At 31.7% G+C, this 21,487-nt stretch overlaps 2 protein-coding genes across 3 annotated transcripts; both read left to right on the top strand.

Moving 5' to 3' along the window:
* Positions 1 to 903: 903 nt before the first annotated feature.
* On the top strand, positions 904 to 4,098 carry LOC107479040 (replication protein A 70 kDa DNA-binding subunit D). Of its 2 annotated transcripts, none has more exons than XM_052259504.1 (11): positions 904 to 1,296; positions 1,416 to 1,686; positions 1,765 to 1,864; positions 1,987 to 2,111; positions 2,198 to 2,282; positions 2,383 to 2,518; positions 2,743 to 2,906; positions 3,000 to 3,114; positions 3,331 to 3,405; positions 3,504 to 3,590; positions 3,669 to 4,098. In XM_052259504.1, exons 1-11 carry the CDS (start codon positions 1,147 to 1,149, stop codon positions 3,852 to 3,854), a joined length of 1,494 nt encoding a protein of 497 aa, XP_052115464.1. In that variant the 5' UTR covers positions 904 to 1,146; the 3' UTR covers positions 3,855 to 4,098. The 2 variants fall into 2 exon arrangements, with proteins under 2 accessions (XP_052115464.1, XP_015954672.1); XM_016099186.3 differs by having other exon boundaries at positions 3,208 to 3,405.
* A 10,654-nt stretch (positions 4,099 to 14,752) lies between these two features.
* LOC107478982 (uncharacterized) lies at positions 14,753 to 19,699 on the top strand. The gene is given in 3 exon segments (XM_016099137.1): positions 14,753 to 15,254; positions 15,644 to 16,861; positions 18,027 to 19,699. Coding segments are annotated over 3 exon segments (3,393 nt in total).
* Positions 19,700 to 21,487: the final 1,788 nt, after the last annotated feature.

Genomic DNA, 21,487 nt, shown 5'->3' with positions numbered 1-21,487 from the left:
ATCTAAATTCCAAATCACTTAACTCTTCTTAGAGAACACAATTTCTCCCAGCTAATCAAATAGACTTTGTTATCCGTTCTGTTGCTATCTCCCACAAAATTTCTATAGACTTGATCAATTTTGTCACACATTCAATGGCAGTCTTATTATTTGTATAAGATAGAAAGGATAATTATTATAGTTAATTGAGTCAAAGTGATATTGTGTGCAAAAGAAAAATTTTGAGCCTTTTTAAGTACTAAACCAAGATACCATTTTATTAGGAATGAGTTGAAAATTTTATTTTTCTTATGCGATTACAAAATAAAGAAACTCCTAAATATTTGTCTAGATTAGACATCAACATCAACTCTAAAATTCTACTCAATTTTAATTTTTTTTTATCAAATATATATTATTAAAAAAATACTTAATTTTTCATATTTTTTTTTTAAAAATTAATATTATGATTATTATTATTTCCGATGTTAAATTAGTCTAGTATTCATAGAAGTACCTTAGATACTATTATTTTTCACTTAATATAATGACATTGTCTTGAGATTTATTAAAATATGTACTCATCTTTAAAGTATGACGTATAGAATTTTATTTTCATGTTGATCATAGATTAGTAAATAGTTAAATTTCTTTAAAATAATTATCGAGTACTTTTATTTTAATAAATATTTTATTATTCATATTAGTGTTTTTATTATTTTTTAATAGAGATTAAATTTTTTTCTGTAATAATATTTTTAAGTTTAATTACCTTATAATAAATTTATTATAGATATATTAAAATCTATTAATATATAAAAAGTAACCAGTACATGTCTTGATAATCGACAAGTGTTATAGCTCCATGCTCAACACGTGTGTATGATCAACTCATAACGTGGAAGCTGCTCAAAATATAATAACAAAAAACTTCAATTACAATAATATTATTATTATATATATACGATCTACATCATCAATACTATGTATTATATAATATAAGCCAATAGTATATAAGACACTTCTTTTTGTAATGCCTCTTATTTTACACATTGGATTGAAAACTTCAATCCGAAGCTCTCAAAAAATTTGAGACCTGATTTCTCAGCCACATTTTTTTATCATTGGTTGTCTTTACTACATCACATACTGAATATTCATTACAAGATGGGTGAAAATTACGACTATATTTCTGATATCAATGCAAGAAAATTTTGTTGGAACTTTAAAGTATATGTAATCAGAATTTGGGAACATCCGAGTAAGTTCAACGAGAAGGAGATTGGAAGCATAGAGATGATCCTGCAAGATAGTAAGGTAACTAATCCCAAACAAAATTGCTATTACTAATATCTTGCACTTAAATCATTATAAAACACAAGTATAGATGTTTCTAATAAAATATATTTGTTGGTGTGTTCTATTGAAAAATGCAGGGTGGAAGGGGCCATGCTTCAATACCCAAGTCTATAGTTAAGAAATGGAGTGGTGTATTTCAGGTGTTTCAGATGTATATTATAAAGAACTTTATAGTGGTGGACAACAAAACCATAAAAAAACCCACTCCATATCGCTGGATACTGACTTTTTCACACAGGACGGAGGTCAATCACGTTATGAATCCTACTTTTCCTCTTGACGCATTTGTGTTCAAGACTATACCGGAATTGCTTACGGCCGAGAAGATCGAAAACTCAGAGCTATTTGGTGAGTTTTTTCCACAATGAGTTTAAAATCATCATTATAGAAACCAAGTATAAGTGAGATATATTTTTTTTTCCTTAGACATGATTGGTGAGGTAGTTGGAAAGCATGATCCCAGAGAGTTAGTCACCAGCAAAGGGAAGGAGACCAAACGGTTGGTTGTGGTGTTGCAAGATCTGGAGTAAGTTTTCTTATAAGAGAAAAAAAATGTAAATCATATAACACAACTCACATTCATAAACTACCTGCATTTTTTGTATGGTACTCATGGCATCCTTCTGTATGTGTTATTTTAAAATATAGAAAAAATAGGATTAACTGCACTTTATTTGGTGAAATGGTCGATGAGATACTACCACATCTGGAAGTTGGAAGGCTGGAGCCACTTATTGTAGTTATACAATACTTTAAGGCAATTAGGTGGAATGGTATGTACTCATAATCATATCATACTTTAATAAAATGATTCCATCCGGTATTTGTGATTATTTCTAATTTTATCAAGGGCATATAGGACAAACTTCGGTCCAGAGTCATTTTGAGATCTCCAAACTCCACATCAATGCAGAGTTGAAGGATGTTGTTGGATTTAGGGACAGGTTAGATGGTTTCATTTCACCTTTTTTCTGTTTCGGGGTAAAATTTGATTAAGCTAATGTCTAAACATTCTGTAAAATCACTGAAATTTATATGGTGTAGGTTGCTAAAGGGGGCACCATCCAATGCTTCAAGAATAAGTCAAATGTCATTCCAAAGTGGCTGGTCTGGCATGGAAGAGATTACTAATGGGTCTGCATTAGTTAAAACCATTGAAGAGGTCCTGAGTTCCAAAGAGGTAAATTAAGGATTTTTTCGTTAGGATATAATAGCTTCACTGTTATATTATGGATCGAATATTGCATAAATATATAGTGTTTTTTATTATTAATAGATTAGGTAATTTAAATACTTTTTATTGTCAGTGTTTATGTTCAATCATTTTCAAAAGGAAACAAATTATAGATGATTTGATTACTTTGTAATACAACAAATTAGATCTAATATTAGTTTGGATAGCAGGAGGGTCCTATTTGGGTTGCTGGAACTATTGTGGCCATAAATTGCAGCAAGAATGATTGGTATTACAAGGCCTGCAGAAGATGTCCTAAGAAAGTTGAAACACCAGTTGGTAATAAATACGAATGTGACAAATGCGGCTACACGCATGGAACTGCATCTATAAGGTTGTCGTAATGAAGATTTGAACCAGTGTTAGTAGCTACTTTGGTTTGTTATGAAGCATCCTAATTATGTATGTTTTCCATGCTGATATATAGATACAAGGTGGAGGTCATGGTCTTTGATGGAACAGGCAGCATTTCTCTCTTGCTATGGGATAGAGAAACAAGCCAATTATGTGGGAAACAAGCTGAAAAAGTTTTGGAGGAAGATGTAAGTATTATAATGAACATTACATAAGTTCTTTTTTACATGCTAAGATCTATTAAGGCTTTTCTTCATGATGCCAACATCTTATTTTTTTAGGGTGGACGTGAGGATGAATACCCCCTTACCCTAGACAACATGATGGATAGGAGACTTTTATTTAAGATAAATGTGAAAGCTGCTAATATCAGTGGCTATGATCAAGTGTTCACTGTGATGAAGATATGTGACGATGAAGAAGTTGTTGACAAAAACCTACCCAAGAATTTTGATGGAAATTCATCAATGAATATGACGGTATTAAAAGAGTTTACATGTACATTCAGAATTTTAGCTAATGCCACATCAACTGTACCTATAACACTTACATAGAATTGTGTCAACATTATTCACAGGAAAATGGGTGCAGTAACTCACTTGATATGTTTGGGAACATTACTGATCTTAATACTGACACTGACCCTGATGCTCAGTATACTATGGTAAGTAGTTCAATCAATAGTAAATTGTTATTGTTAATTTAAAAAATTAGGTTGATTATGATGTGGTCTTCTTTGTAGGATATTAGAGAAGATTCCATAACCAGTCTCAAGTGTAAAACCCCTGCTAAAAGAGTTACAAATGGCTTTAGATCTGGCTCTAGCAGTGCAATCCAAAATGAAGATGAGGGACAACTCTCAACAAACAAGTTTAGCCGAAAGAATGCCAAGAAGCAAAAATCTATAATGATAGATGGAGAAAATTGAGTTTTTAAATTAGTGTTTAAGCATTGGCTTAATATTTATGCTATTTTAGTGGTCTTTTGTTTTATTCTTGAGTAAGGCTTCAGTATGCTTTGTTATTGGAAAAAGCATGTACTCTTATAACTATGAGTTTCTCCATTGGTTGCTTTGTTATTGGAGAAAGCATGTACTCTTATAATTATGAGTTTCTCCATTGTTTGTGATGTTATTTTGATACCAATGGAATTTAAGCTTATGATATATGGTAGTCGACACATATTATGGTCTAATTCACATATCACACGTGTAACCTGATTATAACCATGTTAATAGATTTCAATGGTAAATTAGATGTTGTCTTACATAGTGAAAAAATCAATTATAACGTAAATCATTCAAAATACAAACAATATTCAGTGTCTTACTAATACTAGAGGTTATATTTTAGAGAAACGAACTTAATTAAAATAAAACAACTATGGATTACAAACCTAATTCAATGTGTTAATAAAACTCAATATATCGCTTCAAGCAAAAGGATTCATATGAGTTTTTTCAATAATATGCTCTGTCTTAAAAGGGGTGTTAACCAACAAAGAGGGACTAGGATACTTAGTTGTGAGAGTCAATTTTTTACTCAAGACTAAAAAAATGTTCAGATTCAAAACAAAAATGGTTAAGTAATTTGGATAACAGTGAATAAACAGCTTGGTCTTTGAATTCAAACGAACTCAATATATAAATTAAAACCCATTTCCCAATGCATATACAAGAATCGAAATAAAAGTTTTGTAAAGTATAATCAGGCAAGATTAAAATCTCATTACTTATATAAATCTTTTTATATAAAATTTACTTCTTTACTTTTCATAGGCAAATAGATTAATGCACTGACAAAGTCAGCTTATTGATGAATGTGGTGTCAGTAAAAAAAACACAAATCTATTAATATAGAGTCAAGATTGAATATGTATATAGAGTGACCTTGAGATATGGGTTCACCACGAAACCATTTTGAAAATCCTATCAGCTAATCTCTGGGGCATATCTTATAGAAAGGTAAATCATTTAGGAAATGTCTGTTTTAGAAAATCTATTTACGTATGTCATAGGGCTGATTTTATGGAGCAACTATTAAGAAGATCCTTCTTAATGGTAAGCTTTATAGTGTGTCAGATAGGAAGTTGCTATATGATTTATATGATAATTCTTATGTATAGCAAGCAAAAGCATTATATCACCTTTTAGTGTAATCGTTCCAACTATGGAAAGGCTATTCATGGAAAGGGTATAGCAACTTACGTCTTTGAAGCCAAATAATCTTAAAAGAAGGAATTCTAATCCAATGCCCAATGCAGATTTAAAACCCTTACCAGAGTTGAAAAGATGTAAGCTCCATATTTTACATAAGCCTAGCAAAAGGACAGACTGATCTTTTTTTATATTTACTTGCCAATTGACTAAACCAAAATCAAGCAATCTATCAAAGCTCGTTACTTATATAAATCTTTTTATATAACATTTACATCTTTACCTTTCATAGGCAAATAGATTATTGCACTGACAAATTTAGATTATTGATTAATGTGCTGTCAGTAAAAAAAACAAAACTATTAATATAGAGTCAAAATTTAATTTATATATAGAGTGACCTTGAGATATGGGTTCACCACAAAACCATTTTGAAAATTGGGTCAGCTGATCTCTGGGGCATATCTTATAGAAAGTTAAATCATTTAGGAAATGTCTATTTTAAGAAATCTGTTTACGTATCTCATAGGGCTGATTTTATGAGCAAATATTAAAAAGATCCTTCTTAATGGTAAGCTTTATAGTGTATCAGATAGGAAGTTGCTATATGATTTATATGATAATTCTTAAGTACAGCAAGCAAAAGCATTATATCACCTTTAGTGTAATCGTTCCACCTATAGAAAGGCTATTCATGGAAAAGGTACAGCGACTTTATTCTTTGAAGCTAAATAATCTTAAAAGAAGGAATTCTAATCCAATGCCCAATGCAGATTTAAAACCCTTACCAGAGTTGAAAAGATGTAAGCTCCATATTTTACATAAGCCTAGCAAAAGGACAGACTGATCTTTTTTTATATTTACTTGCCAATTGACTAAACCAAAATCAAGCAATCTATCAAAGCTCGTTACTTATATAAATCTTTTTATATAACATTTACATCTTTACCTTTCATAGGCAAATAGATTATTGCACTGACAAATTTAGATTATTGATTAATGTGCTGTCAGTAAAAAAAACAAAACTATTAATATAGAGTCAAAATTTAATTTATATATAGAGTGACCTTGAGATATGGGTTCACCACAAAACCATTTTAAAAATTGGGTCAGCTGATCTCTGGGACATATCTTATACAAACTTAAATCATTTAGGAAAGGTCTGTTTTAAGAAATCTGTTTACATATATCATAGGGCTGATTTTATGGAGCAAATATTAAAAAGATCCTTTTTAATGGTAAGTTTTATAGTGTATCAGATAGAAAGTTGCTATATGATTTATATGATAATTCTTAAGTACAGCAAGCAAAAGCATTATATCACCTTTAGTGTAATCGTTCCACCTATAGAAAGGCTATTCATGGAAAAGGTACAGCGACTTTATTCTTTGAAGCTAAATAATCTTAAAAGAAGGAATTCTAATCCAATGCCCAATGCAGATTTAAAACCCTTACCAGAGTTGAAAATATGTAAGCTCCATATTTTACACAAGCCTAGCAAAAGGAAAGACCGATCTTTTTTCATATTTACCTGCCAATTGACTAAACCAAAATCAAGGAACCTATCAAATCAATAGAAAACATATTTTTTTAGGTAGGATAGACGTTAGGATATTGCGTGTTAGTAGACGTGGTGTCAGTAAAAAAAACACAAATCTATTAACATAGAGCCAAAATTAAATATTTAAATAGAATGACTTTGAGATATAGGTTCACCGCTAAACCCTTTTGAAAATCCTATTAGTTGATCTTTGGCACACATCTTATAGAAGGATAATTCATTCACGAAATGTCTATTTTAAGAAATTTACTTATTAAAGCAAACATAAGTAGTAAACATACAAACCACCGGTTAATTTTTATAGAAGTTTATCGAAGATATATTTCTGTCTAATCAACACAAAATACGAAAAATAATAGTCAAAGCTTTGGTATACATGAAATACCCAATGCACAAATGAATATTTTACGGTCAAGATTGAGAATATTAATATCTACAGGATTATTCATAGGATCCATTCCAACACGATTAGTTAATATCTAAAAAAAACTCAAAAGTTACTTTTGTTATACATTACACGTTAAGATTAAGTAATTTTTTTTTATCATAAAAACAACAGTTGTATCAATATCTTATACTAACATAGAAAAATTAATTTAAATTTTTTTTGGCTCAACGGTTTGTTTTATCTCATTCTAATCGGAAGAAGTTGGATGACGACAACTGACCCACGCTTGGAGCAATTCATTTATATGTTGATTGACTAAAATATCTTATACTTAAATTAATATTAAGTAAAAAAGCTTGACATAGTAAAAAATAGAATAAAGAAAAACTATATATAAACCCTTATTTCTGAACACAAATTTAATTACCAATTCTATATTAGCATCATATATTAATCTAAAAATTGAACATGTTAAATTTATCATATATTATGGCAAAACCATGCTTTAAAATTTCACATAATTTTCACCTAAACAAAGCATTCCTTATGACCACAGTTTAAACTTTTTAATAAAATAAACCTAGAATCATTAGTAAATAAAAGGGAATCATTGTTTATAATTGAACGAGTGTATTATTCACACATACATACTAGGTACCTTTTAATATATTATAGTCTCATCAACAGTGCACTAAGTTTATATCATGATATATATAGCCAGTATGGTAGTGCACTAAATTTATATCATGATATATATAGCCACATATATTCACAACTATTCATGAATATTTAAACATAGTAATTGTTACATGGTCAATTGGGTATGTCTATTTCTATTTTAACTTACTTATTATGACATTATGAGTACAAAATTCAGTAATTAGTTTTATTTCTATATAATAAAATAACACCTACAATAATAAAATTAAAAAGCATATTCATGTTCATAAATTCTATCAAATTAATAAAAAATAGTATCCTCCAAGCTGAAAAGGTATATCAGTTTAGTTACAACATATATTTAAAATTAATTATAGTTTACTATAGAGAATATGATTTGGTTCATTTAAGAAAAATGTACTCAATCTTGGCTTAAATATGTTACACTTAATTTGGTGGGTTTGTAGCTTCCTTCGTTTAATCTATTCTCTCCATTTAATACTAAGAAGATTCATATCTTCACTATTTTCACATCTTTTTAATGATGCACCTGAATAGACAAAACTAGCCAAAATAGTCACCTTAAATCCTCAATTCTAAAGAGGTCTCTTCGGTCAATTAGTTATTTGAATAGTATACAATAAACATATATATTGTAAGTTGTAAGTAAAGGTTATATTTAACAATCCATTGTTATAAATAATCAGTAACAGTTATCAATGAGAATAGAGAAAAATAAGCCTGTTATTGTTTGAAAAACTTATCTCAACCTTTTATCTATTGCCTTTCAAAAATGAGCGACATAGCACCCAGAAAATTTGATCTTCCACACCTTGGCGATGATCTCCTATGGAAGATCTTTGCCAAGGCTGACCCCAAATCAGTTGGAAGGCTCAAAACAATCAGTAAGATGTGGAATTTCAAACTCACATCACAATTGTTTGTAAAACAGAATTTTAGAGAACCAACATAAAAATAGTAGTGTCATTGTTGGTGTTGGATATCCCCCTTTGGATGATTTCTGTCAATGGTTTGTTCGAGCTGAGGCAGATAGCGGGAATCAAATTCAACTTAACATTCCTGTGGACATCAACAACTTTGGATTCTACACATTTGTAGGCTCTGACCATGGCATCCTTTGCATAAGGTTGTCACAAGGAGGCATCAATTCTTCCCTTTTTATTTGGAACCCTCTAACGAGAGAGTCCAGATTTGCAATAGATGTGGCAAGGAAACACTAATGTTATGCAGTGTCTCTTTATGCATTCGGGTTCTTACATGATTCTTTTGAGTATCGGGTACTACATGTGTTCAAAAAACAATTTTCAGAAAAAAACATGTTCTGGGCATTATACAACTCCTTTGATGCTAACTGGAAACACTCGGGAAGCTTCAGTAGTGACGTTAAAAAACTAGGCCCTAAAGCTGTTGTTGACAAGGGAGTGGTTTACTGGGTTGGCTGGGATGGACCAAGCTTTATTCAACCCTCACAAATATGCACTTTTGATATGCTCCAGCAAATGTTTTTCGAGTGCGACATTCCAGACGCTGCCAAGTCTGATTACCATTCTCTAACACAATTTAATGGCGGTGTTGGATTCACATCCTACCATAATGTTGGTTTTAGTAAACAAATCGTGGTTTGGCAGCTTAAGAGAGATGGGCAAAACAAACTTGACTGGGAGAGAATGATAAAGGTCTCAGGCATAGCGATTCCATACAATCCCACAATCTTCGTTGGAAAAGACATATTCTCTGTGATGGAATTGAGGACCGGCTGTGGTGGTTCGAACGACACTGAGAGGACTGATCTAATAATAGCAAGACTAAAGTTTGTGCATCCTAGGATAGAGCATATACTTCACCATGTTTGGGAAGAGAATGTATATGTGAAATCCGCCATAATGCATGTTGAAAGCCTTTATCGAGTCTAGGGGTATTGGTAGCAATTGTTGTTAAAGAAGATGTCAAGTTTCTATTTGCTTAGTATCTTTCTAATGTCTCAGGTGTAGTTGTCATGAAGGTCTCATGTTGATCAGTGTTTTCTGTTTATTTCCTTTGTTGGTGGTTGGTCATTTCCTAAGTCTAAGTTAGGCCAAGTTAGAGTAAGTATTGTAAACAACTTGACTTCTGTTTTGAAGATTTAGTAGGGATCACTTAATCATTACGTGTTATGACTGTTGTTAACCACCAATTATGAATGGGATGTTGTTACTCATTAGTAACACTAAGGTTTTTTAATCCTTATCAAGAAAAAATTAACCACCGGCGTATGATTATTCTTATCTTGACAATTGGCATTCTAAGACATTAAGTATAACCCAATATTTTGAATAAAAAGAAAAGGAACATAAATGGATGATATTTACAATCCTATATGTAAAAGGAGATCTTTGTTAGTGTTTAAATATTACAGAAGAATATATCATTCATGAAATTTCTGAAAGGTAAAGATGATTTCTAAAGCAAAACTCATGCCTCTTACTAAAAAATTTTCTAAAATAGGATATTTAATTACTGAAGCAAAAGCCATGTCTCTTACCCTCGAAATTTCTCAAATAGGAAATTTGATTACTATATTTTCAATATTTATTCAATTCCATTAACGAATATGTTTTAGTAGCATAAGCTAAAAATTTTGTGGTTATGAGAAACTAATACTATGCGCATTGATATCCACACTACAAAAAGCTATCAATTTATTAAACCTTTAACTACTTGCAAATTTAATTTTTACTGTTACTATTATTAAACAGTTATTATCAAGAGGCATCAAACTATGGACATAGCTTGCACAAAAGGAAAATAAAAATTAATAATGTTTGCCCACCAAAAAATTGATAAGTGTTGTTTTCAAAACAAACAGACCAACCAGTAAAGTTTAGACAAAATCATTTAATTGGAGGGGCAAACAAACTATATGGAGGCTTCAAAATAGAGTATAGTAAGACACACATAGATAGGGGTGAAGCATGCTTGGATAAACAGACAACAAGTGAAGATAGGAAGAAATGGATGGAACAAATGCTTCTTCATCTAGAGGTAAAAGAAAGATTATTATGGATCAAAAAAGAAAAAGGTTGCGGACATCACAACCAACTTCTGAGAATATTCCACTGTTTAGGCCACCTTTACAGCAGATTAGTCCTAACACAAACTCAAACCTACCAGGTATGAATAGGAACTTATCCTTCAACACATTATTGTTATGAATTTTGGTGAAGAGTTACATCATAGCAGGGTGTGGAAACAAACTGAATGAGAAACATTATTGAGTAGGGGGTGGATATTCAGTTCTGATTTCTTAAAGTCTTTGGGTAAAACTATTATTCATCTTTATTTACAAATCAGGCAAAGCTAACATATATAAATATGTCAACAACAGCATATGTTAGTGGGAACGGAGGGTCAGTGTTTTTGGAGAACAATACAAACATGAATGCACAGTGTAGCAAAGCGGATTCCGGTACATCATCCGACCAAGGTTTTAGGGAGGCGTTAGCCAGAACAGAGGTAGAAATACGAAGCTGTGTTACACGAACAAGAGGTAAGCACAATTTAACAATCTGGAAGTAAATAGCTCATGGCTTTATTTGCAAAACTAATATATGTTGGTGTTGCAGGGACAATTAACAGTGTTTTGCAGCAACCAATCTATTTGGATGGTGCTAACAAAGAAAATAATCTACCATACACCACTAATTTAAATGCAAGTTTCCAGACAATGAATTCATATTGGAATGCACCAGCAAGAAGTTGTGAAAGTATCGAAGATATCAATCTAGATTGGTCTGCACAGACCAACTGCTCAAAAGGTTAGAAATTTAGACTCTGCAATTATTAAGTTTCTAACAACTCATGATAACAAGAAGGTTCATTTTCATATAGTTCATTCTACGGATTGAATAATAATTCTATTGAGTTTGAGAGAATAAATTAACAGAATGTATGGCCCACGTATTAAACATAAGTATATGATCTTTTATAAATTTTGTGAAAGTTTTTCTTAAATAAATAAAATAATATTTTATAAACCACTTAAATTATTTTTCAAGAATATATGTTATTATAATAATTTTCTCCTTACAAAATCCCTTTGAAGGTTAGAAAATTAAAAGAATTTATCCGATGTTATATATATTGACAAAGCTTAATAAACCAGTCTATGAAAATTTTCAAAGAAAAATAAATCATAATTATGAAAATTTTTTAAAAAAAATAAATCTTTACTTATGTAGCTTAATAAATAAGTGAAGTTAGGAAGAAATGGATGGAACAAATGCTCCATCATCTTATGTCAAAGAAAGATTAGCTAAAGATTAATAAGTCTCTTCTCAAAATTTCATGTAAACAAATTTCAAATTGAAATACTAGAGTACTAAAGAATTCTGAGAGTACTAAAAAATAAAGTATTAAAATTTATTTAAATTTCTAAAATAAAATTATTAGATAATATAAAATATTTATTAAATTTATGTCCTTTTCAATAATTTTTATCTATAAGTTATTTTGAATAATATAATTTAAAGAACATTTAGATATGAATAAAATCAATTTCTTACAAAAAATTTTAATACAAACTATCAATGGTAAAAATTGATGTTCAAATAATAATTTTGCATTAATATAAAATAATGACATAGCAATAGTATTTTTAATAAAAAGATAAAATTACTTAATATTAGAGCAACTACCAGATATTACAAAGAGAAAAACTTACTTGATTTATTATTATAATACTGACGATATAGTTAAAAGTATAACATATCTTACAATTATGTTAAGATTAAGTAAATCTTTTTATTATAAATAATATTCCTATATCATTATTATTATAATGAATTAAGGCATCATTGGTGGTTTCAAATTTTATATGGGTGGAGACAAATCGGGTTGACCCAACAAACGTAAATAGGAATAGTAATACTTTTTTGATGTGTTTTTTTAATAATTAATTTTGGATTTAGATTACATGTGCTCTTATAACAAATGTTAAAATTAATCTACACGAAATTAATTTTGAAAAATAGTACAAAACTTGATTTTTAATATAATTATTGATTATTCTCAACTAATTTTTTATTATATGTAATTTATATGTAATTTTATTAGGTAGTTAACTAAACTGAATCACATCGTACAATATTCATAGTCTAACTCACATTTATAAAGTGCACTACCTACATGGCATAACTTAGATTTGGAAGAGGCAAAGCATAGTTTAATGTTGTGTATATCTGGATAGAAAAAGCAAAGGCTCATAGAAGAATACGACAAGTGTTGTTGGCAAGAAAGAAGCACTCCAAACACAGATTTAATCATTCAGGTGATTAAACGTGATTAAATGAATACATGCACAATCATGAGCGTTGTGGTAGATTAATTTATACTATCTTCATGTTTTTGAAAATTTAGGATATGCTTCTGTAGTATCAGTGGATGAACCAATTGACAACAGACATGACCATTCTATTTTACAACCTCATGATGGTGGTGTACTATCTCTACATGGTAAGACCCTCCTTTTGAAAACGATTTTAATATACAAAAGGTTTATTAAATGCAACTTTAATAATGCAATTTCCTCAAACTAACTACCATCAAGTTGTTCTCACTCCTAAATATTACCGGCACATTAAATTTGGATACACAACTGACCAGTGACATACCATGGAAATCCACAAGTGGGAGATTTGCTAATAATGTTGGAGTTTTTTCATTAATTAACAAAACTGACTGTTTACGTAATATAACAAAAACTATTGGCAGTTTTATAATTTTTTTACAAATTCAATCTACAATTTTTTGGCACACTTTTGTGTTTTTGACAATTAAGATTCTCTTGGGATTTTGCAGGAAGCAAAAACATGGTTGAGAGAAAAAGACCACAAATGAGAAATTATGTACCGCAGTCTACTAATGACAATGTTGGTATGTACAAAATCATTATTACAAGATACATTAGTAATTTTTAAATGTTTACATCATTGTTAAACTTACATATGTTTCTACCTACTCGACCGCGACAAACTTTTTAAAAACCATTATTTTGGTTGAATGTAACAGAATATTGGAACATGGGATATGTAGTGCATGAGTGTGAATACTGCAATGCTCTTTTTTGGTATGGCGAAAGGAAAGAAAAGCATTACAATACAAATGAACCTACGTACACACTATGCTGCAGAGGTGGACAAGTGGAGATTCCTCAACTACAAGAAGCTCCTAAGGTGCTATACAATTTGTTATATGGGAATGATGCCAGGAGCAAACATTTCCGGGAGAATATTAGAACATACAATAGCATGTTTCAATTCACATCTTTGGGTGCCAAAATTGATAGAGGTAAAAGTTCATCCAGAGGACCACCAACATTTATCTTATGTGGTGAGAATTATCACTTGATGGGGAGCTTGATTCCACCAGACGGATGTATGGCAAAATTTGCTCAACTATATGTAATCGACACCGAAAATGAGATCCAAAATCGGATGTCTATAATCGGGTATGTAATGAATTTTTATATATCTTTAAATGTATTTCATGAAACGCTAAAAGACATAATGGATAGCGTATTTATCTTTTATGGTAAAATTTTGAATTTTTCAAGTGTGTTTTACTGTTTAGTGCGGAAGAAAACAAGACAATTCAAGAAGAAGTTGTGAATGACTTAAAGATGATGCTAGACCAACACAATGTATTGGTAAAGGCATTCCGTAATGTGAAACAGTCAATAGCAGCAGAACCCACTTCAAAGGTCAAGCTTAGGCTTTTGGGAAAAAGAGGAAAAGATGGTAGGAGGTATAACTTGCCATCCACAAATGAGGTGGCAGCATTGATCGTGGGTGACTTCGATATTAACCGTACAGATAGGGATATTATTGTGGAGACCCAAACTGGAAGGTTACAACGTATAAATCAACTGAATCCATCATATTTGGGGTTGCAATTTTGGGGTTGCAATATCCCTTATTGTTTCCATATGGAGAAGATGGATACAAAGAAGACATTCCTCTAAACAAGAAGAAGGGCAACTGTGAAAAAGGACGGCGAGAAGTGACAATGAAGGACTTTTTTGCTTATAGAATTCAAGAGAGATTGGCTGATGCTTCCCCATTATTGTACTCAAGGAGACTTTTTCAACAGTTCTTGGTAGATGCCTACTCAATGATTGAGTCGTCTAGACTAACATACATTCGTCTCGACCAAGAGAAATTTAGATGTGAGATGTACAAGGGTATTAAGGAAGCTGTTTTGACGGGAGAAACAACACCCTCATCAGTAGGGAAACGGATTATACTGCCTTCATCATTTACCGGAGGACCAAGATATATGATACAGAACTATCAAGATGCAATGGCAATTTGTAGAGTAGTTGGGTATCCAGATCTTTTCCTAACATTTACATGTAATCCTAAATGGCCAGAACTGGAAGACTTTCTTAAAAATAGAGAATTAAATGCAGAGGATCGTCCAGACATGGTGTGCAGAGCTTTTAAGCTTAAATTAGATCATCTGATAAAGGACATAAGGACAAATAAGATATTTGGAAGAGTGGTTGCAGGTACATTTTAATATGTTACAAACTTCTATCAGTATGATTTGTTACATATCCAGACTTTGAGGTATTAGCTAAAAAGATTAAACGGTGGAATATGTAATTACTAAAAAAGGACAATCCAAAATTATAACTATTAGTTTGTTTAAAGAGATGTAATTGCATTGGAAAAAAATACATGAAAAACAACTATATAATATGTTTGGTCAATAAGAATATCATTTATAATATCAGAAAATGAGAAATTACATGTGTGGAAGCAAATTGTTTGTATAGGTAATTTAGTACCAATAGAAACTATAAGTACTTAAGTGCAGTTTTTCATGATGAAATATTTAGTGAGTAGCTGTAATAATTTAATTTTAGCAACTAATTATGTGATTCAATTTTGATAGTTGTATACACAATCGAATTTCAAAAGCGTGGATTGCCTCACGCACACATTCTCATATTCCTGCACCGTGATGACAAATATCCCACTGGAGAAGACATAGATCGAATTATCACTGCTGAGATTTCAGACAAGCAGAGAGACCCGCTCTATTACGAAGCTGTTGAAAAACACATGATGCATGGGCCATGTGGGAGTGCTAAGAGAGACTCTCCATGCATGGAGAATGGCAAATGTATTCGTCATTTTCCTAAAAAATTTGTGGTCAATACAACAGTTGATGATGATGGATATCCAATTTATAGACGCAGAGATGATGGAAGGACAATAAAAAAATCTGGTGTTGATTTGGACAGTCGTTATGTGGTTCCACACAACAGGACACTATTATTAAAATATGGAGCTCACATAAATGTTGAATGGTGCAACTAGTCTAGATCAATCAAGTATTTATTCAAGTATGTTAATAAAGGTCATGATCGTGTAACTGCCTCATTTTATAAGAGTGCCACAGCTGACACTAAAAGCGATGATTGTGATGAAATTAGCATGTATTACGATTGTCGATACATATCACCATGTGAAGCAGTTTGGAGAATCTTTGGGTATAACATGCACTATAGAGACCCTTCTGTTATAAGGTTGGGTTTTCACCTGCCCGACGAGCAACCGGTGGTTTTTAAAGACGACGAATGTTTAGACGAGGTTGCTAGGAAAGCATCAGTTAAGGAGTCGATGTTTTTAGGATGGTTTGAAGCTAACAAAACTAACCCAGAAGCACGCTGCCTAACATACGTGGAATTCCCATCAAAGTTTGTTTGGAAGCCAGATACCAGGAAGTGGTTTCCGCGGAAATCACATTCAGTCATAGGAAGGATTTTCTTTGTTCCACCAGGATCAGGGGAAATTTATTACCTAAGGCTACTCCTAAATTTTGTAAAGGGTCCTACTTGCTATGAAGACATCAGAACTATTGATGGTGTCGTCTATTCATCATTTAGAGATGCATGTTATGCAATGGGATTGTTGGATGATGATAAAGAATACATTGATGCAATCAAAGAAGCAAGCCACTGGGGTTCAGGAGAGTACTTAAGGAAGCTTTTTGTAATACTTTTGTCATCCAATTCAATGGAGAGACCAGAAAATGTATGGGAAAATACATGGAAATTGCAAGGTGATGACATACTTCATAAGCAACGAAGAATGCTTGACAATCAAGGTATTTTAATTCTCAAAAAATTAGAATTGTTTCAGACGTTTTATATTGTCTAATTGAGAATTTATGCGTGGACCATACATACAATTATATAATTAGTAAGCTACAACATGACTATGAAATAAGTACATAATTTGTTCCTATATATCATAATATTATAACACGATGCTTTTTGCAATTGTTCAAAGCATTTTAATTCTTCAATGCATTTTAATTTGTTTAAGGTTTTAGTTTGGGTTGTTTATGGGCTATATCTTGGGGTTTAAGACTTTATGCATGGACTATTGATACAATTATTTGGTTATTAAACTACAACAAGACTAGAAATAAAGACATAGGCCGTTTCTATATATCATAAAACAATTAAAGAATTTAAGTATGGTAATTGTATATCACACTTATTTAATATATATCTAAATGCTAACTACATATATTGAAGTACTAAATTCTATATTATGCTTATAGATAATATATTTAAGCATGAACTATGGATAATCAATAAGAGATCAACAAAAGAATTAAATAGATTGATTATGAGATAATTAGTAAGAAACTTACAAGATTATTATAGGTTGTAGTCCGGTATAAATTTCTGTGTAGAGCAAGCTTATACCACTCCAAGTCATTTCAGTTTATGGCAATTCTATTACTCAGTAAGAAAGTGTCGTGCTGTTGTTTGACGGATATTGCAACACCCTTGAAAATAATAGAAAGAATTTATATATCATTATATTGTTGAAGAAAAATAGTAGCTTTGAAATGTTCATAAATATATAGATGAATAACTTAAACTACTGCAATATAGTTAACATGTAAATATTAACAAATCTTCTATAAAATCTTTCGGTCATGATTGTTATAGGGTTAGGATATCACTATCATGCGCAAAGTAAAACTACTTTAAGAACAATTTAAATTATTAATATAACATGTAGTCCAAATAGTTACAAAGTGCTAAATTCAGAACCTTATGATACATATACCATGACTAATTTGTAAAATCGTATTCTTTAAAATCAAAGGACAACAAAAATAACAAAACAACATTCTTAAATGTGTATATATTTCAAACTACATGTTAAATCTGTGTTCTCATTGTTGTTTTATATAAATTAATTTGAGACTAATCTACATAATATTTTATATAAATACTTTACTTCCCCAACAGAGCTACAACTAACAGAACAGGAGCTGAAGGATTTAACTTTGATAGAGGTTGAGAGCATATTGAAGTCATACAACAAGAGTTTGCGAGATTACCCCACTATGCCTTACCCAAACACTGATACATCGTTCCAGCAGTTGATGTGCAGTGGTTTGAACCCTCTAATATGTGATGAGCTTAGATACAACAGACGCAAATTAGCAGGAGAACATGCTGCTTACTTACAACAGTTAACTGATGAACAGAGGGTAGTGTACAAGTCAATCATGGAAGCTGTGAACAGTGGGAGAGGTGGAGTTTTTTTCCTGTATGGATACGGTGGTACTGGAAAGACTTTTGTTTGGAAGACACTTGCTTCTGCAGTTAGGTCCAAAGGACAAATTGCTTTGACAGTTGCATCAAGTGGTATCGCATCGTTATTACTACCAGGTGGAAGGACAGCACACTCCCGTTTTGCTATCCCACTAAACTTGGATGAGTTCTCCACGTGCAACATCAAACAGGGTAGTGCTTTGGCTGAGTTGATAACAAAGGCTAAGATTATTATATGGGATGAAGCTCCTATGGTAAATAGACTCTGTATTGAGGCACTTGATAGAACAATGCGTGACATACTGAGGTTCAAGAATACAAACAGTGAGAACCAACTGTTTGGCGGAAAGACGGTTGTCTTTGGAGGAGACTTTAGACAGATTTTACCCGTCATACCGAAAGGCAGCAGGCAAGATATTGTTAATGCAACAATTAATTCATCATACATTTGGGATAGTTGCAAATTGCTTACACTCACAAGGAACATGCGACTACAAGCAGACAAGACATCTGAAGAATCAAAGGAGATAAAGCAATTTTGTGAATGGATATTGTCAATTGGTGATGGAAAATGTGGAACACCAAATGATGGAGTTGACAAAGTTAAAATCCCAGATGATATTCTTATTAGTGTGTGGGATGATCCTATAGTAGCCATCTGTGAAGCAACATATCCTGATTTGTTTGGGAGTGCAAGTTGTGTTCCCCACCTACAACAACGAGCAATATTAGCACCCACGCTACAAGCTGTTGACGAGATTAATAATTACATGATGAGTCTCAACCCTGCCGAGGCGTATACTTACTACAGTTCTGACACTGCATGTCAAGCAGAGTGCAGTAATGACATCATGGCATCCATTCATACTCCAGAATTCTTAAACACTATAAGATGTTCGGGCGTCCCTAATCATGAGTTAAAGGTGAAAGTAGGTACACCGATCATGCTACTAAGGAACATTGATCACTCTGCTGGCTTATGTAATGGAACACGTTTGGTAATATCAAAGTTGGGAAAATACATCATTGAAGCACAGAGCTTAACAGGAACAAATTGTGGCCAAAAAGTTTATATCCCAAGAATGACACTTAGTCCATCAGACCATAGGATACCATTTAAGTTTCAGCGGAGACAATTTCCGATAATGGTATCATATGCTATGACTATTAACAAGAGTCAAGGACAATCATTATCAAATGTGGGTCTCATTCTAAAGAAGTCAGTGTTCACACATGGCCAACTATATGTTGCAGTGTCAAGAGTTACAAATAGGAAAGGTCTGAAGATTTTGATTTGCAACAATGAAGATAACCAAGAGACAGACAACGTAGTTTTTAAGGAGGTGTTTAGAAATGTTGGTTAATGTACGATGAGTTAAGGAGGTCGAATTCTTGCAAAGAGATTCAATGATAGGTTTGACTCAACGTTTGGATGCCTAAGAATGCATGATGCATGATGCATTGATGAAGGTTAGTTACAGTGTAATTTTGTATCTGACAACTGATTTTAGTGAGACTTTAATTCATATGTAGCCTTTAATTTTTCTATTTATTTAAATGTAGTTTGGTATTAATCTGAATATTGGTTAATGATGTAATAACTGTGGAATTATATCTTTCTTTGACATAGGTATGTATTGGCAGTTTGATTGGTAGTCAGATTTCGTGGACAATGGCTTTAGTTCAGTTATGTTTTGAAAAAAAAAAGGATCTTTTACATCAGGAGTATTTGATGAGACTATAATACATGAAAAGATTCCTATCTTTTATATATGTGTGAGTAAGACCCTTATATTCTCTTAAACTGTGACAGAATTTTATTTACTAATGAATTTAGTTAAAATTATGTGTTTTATTTTATAATACAATGGAGGTCGTAATAAACTAGCATTGCTTACATTAAGCATTTTAGAAATTAATAACCGAAAAAATGGTGAATGAAAATTGTTCAGCCATGCATTCCAACTTAGATCCTTAACTCTGGAAAGGTTTCAACACAAATTATAGAGGACTTAACATGTACCTTCTCTTCCCAAATATGGTGCAGTAAATGCTCTATGAAGGGTTTATACATGATAAGAGACACTTATCAAGCCAAAATACGTCAAAGGTCTATATATACAACACAGATAAATCACATTTTTAAAGAAAACATTTAAGTTCGTTGGCATATACAGATGAGTCTTTTCTTAACTGCCTATCAATAATAGGTTCTATGAGTAGTACTCACCGAGTATTGTTGTATTTTGGTTTCCGAAGCGCATGCAATTAACACCCAGGGGACTGCTTCATAACCTGCGTTTGCACTAAAGACACATTATTTTTGTTCAGCTAAAGTTAAAACCAGAAAGTTAAGCAGAAAATAAAAAGCAATATCCTTTTGGATTTATTTTGCAAATAACAGGACCGGCATCATAGAAAGTACATTGAAATTTCAAGAGTATAATTGCCGGTGAATTTAATTTAGTTATTAGATATTCCAAATTAGATTGTTTCCCCTTTTGCTTAGCAATCTCTAGATTGAATACAAATGCTAGCCAGTAAGAAACTATTTAATTTACCTATCATGGTAATCTTTCTCTATCAAGTTTACACGCAAGTCAAGAATTGCAACAATAAAATATAGCAAATTATTTTGATAAATGCCTATCAACCGACAGTCTTTCCACACCGTTTACAAAATTTTCAGAAAGTAGATTGAGAGCAATGCAGATTACCTAAAAGGAGAAAATTGCTTAGCAATTAACAAAGAAATAATCTACAGTCCTTCATATTTAACAATTTGATGACAGCCAATAAGGTTATCATTCTACCACATTAATTTTATAAAGATCTCAAGTTACCAAAGTTTTTGGAAGAAAGGATACAGAGAAGATACAAATAAAATACATCAGAGAAAACCATAAAATTGCCGTAATAGCAATAAAAAGGCATTTAGTGAGAAGAATGGAACCTTCTTCGCCACCAATTTAAAAACCAAGCTTCCTTATTGTGTTGCCAAATGGAGTACTAGACCTGCAATTCAAACTGATAAAATAATTACAGGTTACTAAACAAATAATTGTAAAAATAGTCCACGCATAAAGTCCTAAACACCAAGATCTAGCCTATAAACCACCCAATCTAAATCGTAAAACAAATTAAAATGCATT

The sequence above is a fragment of the Arachis duranensis genome, chromosome 3 (assembly GCF_000817695.3).
Source record: "Arachis duranensis cultivar V14167 chromosome 3, aradu.V14167.gnm2.J7QH, whole genome shotgun sequence".
In the NCBI taxonomy this organism is placed as follows: Eukaryota; Viridiplantae; Streptophyta; class Magnoliopsida; order Fabales; family Fabaceae; genus Arachis; species Arachis duranensis.
This window is presented reverse-complemented; position numbering and strand designations above follow the sequence as displayed.

What these genes read in the sequence shown, in the direction of transcription:
- LOC107479040 (XM_016099186.3), top strand. Translation starts at nt 1,147, where the DNA reads ATGGGTGAAAATTACGACTATATTTCTGATATCAATGCAAGAAAATTT. An exon ending in TGATCCTGCAAGATAGTAAG is followed by an intron (nt 1,297 to 1,415) that starts GTAACTAATCCC and finishes TGAAAAATGCAG; the next exon opens with GGTGGAAGGGGCCATGCTTC. An exon ending in ATTCATCAATGAATATGACG is followed by an intron (nt 3,406 to 3,503) that starts GTATTAAAAGAG and finishes CATTATTCACAG; the next exon opens with GAAAATGGGTGCAGTAACTC.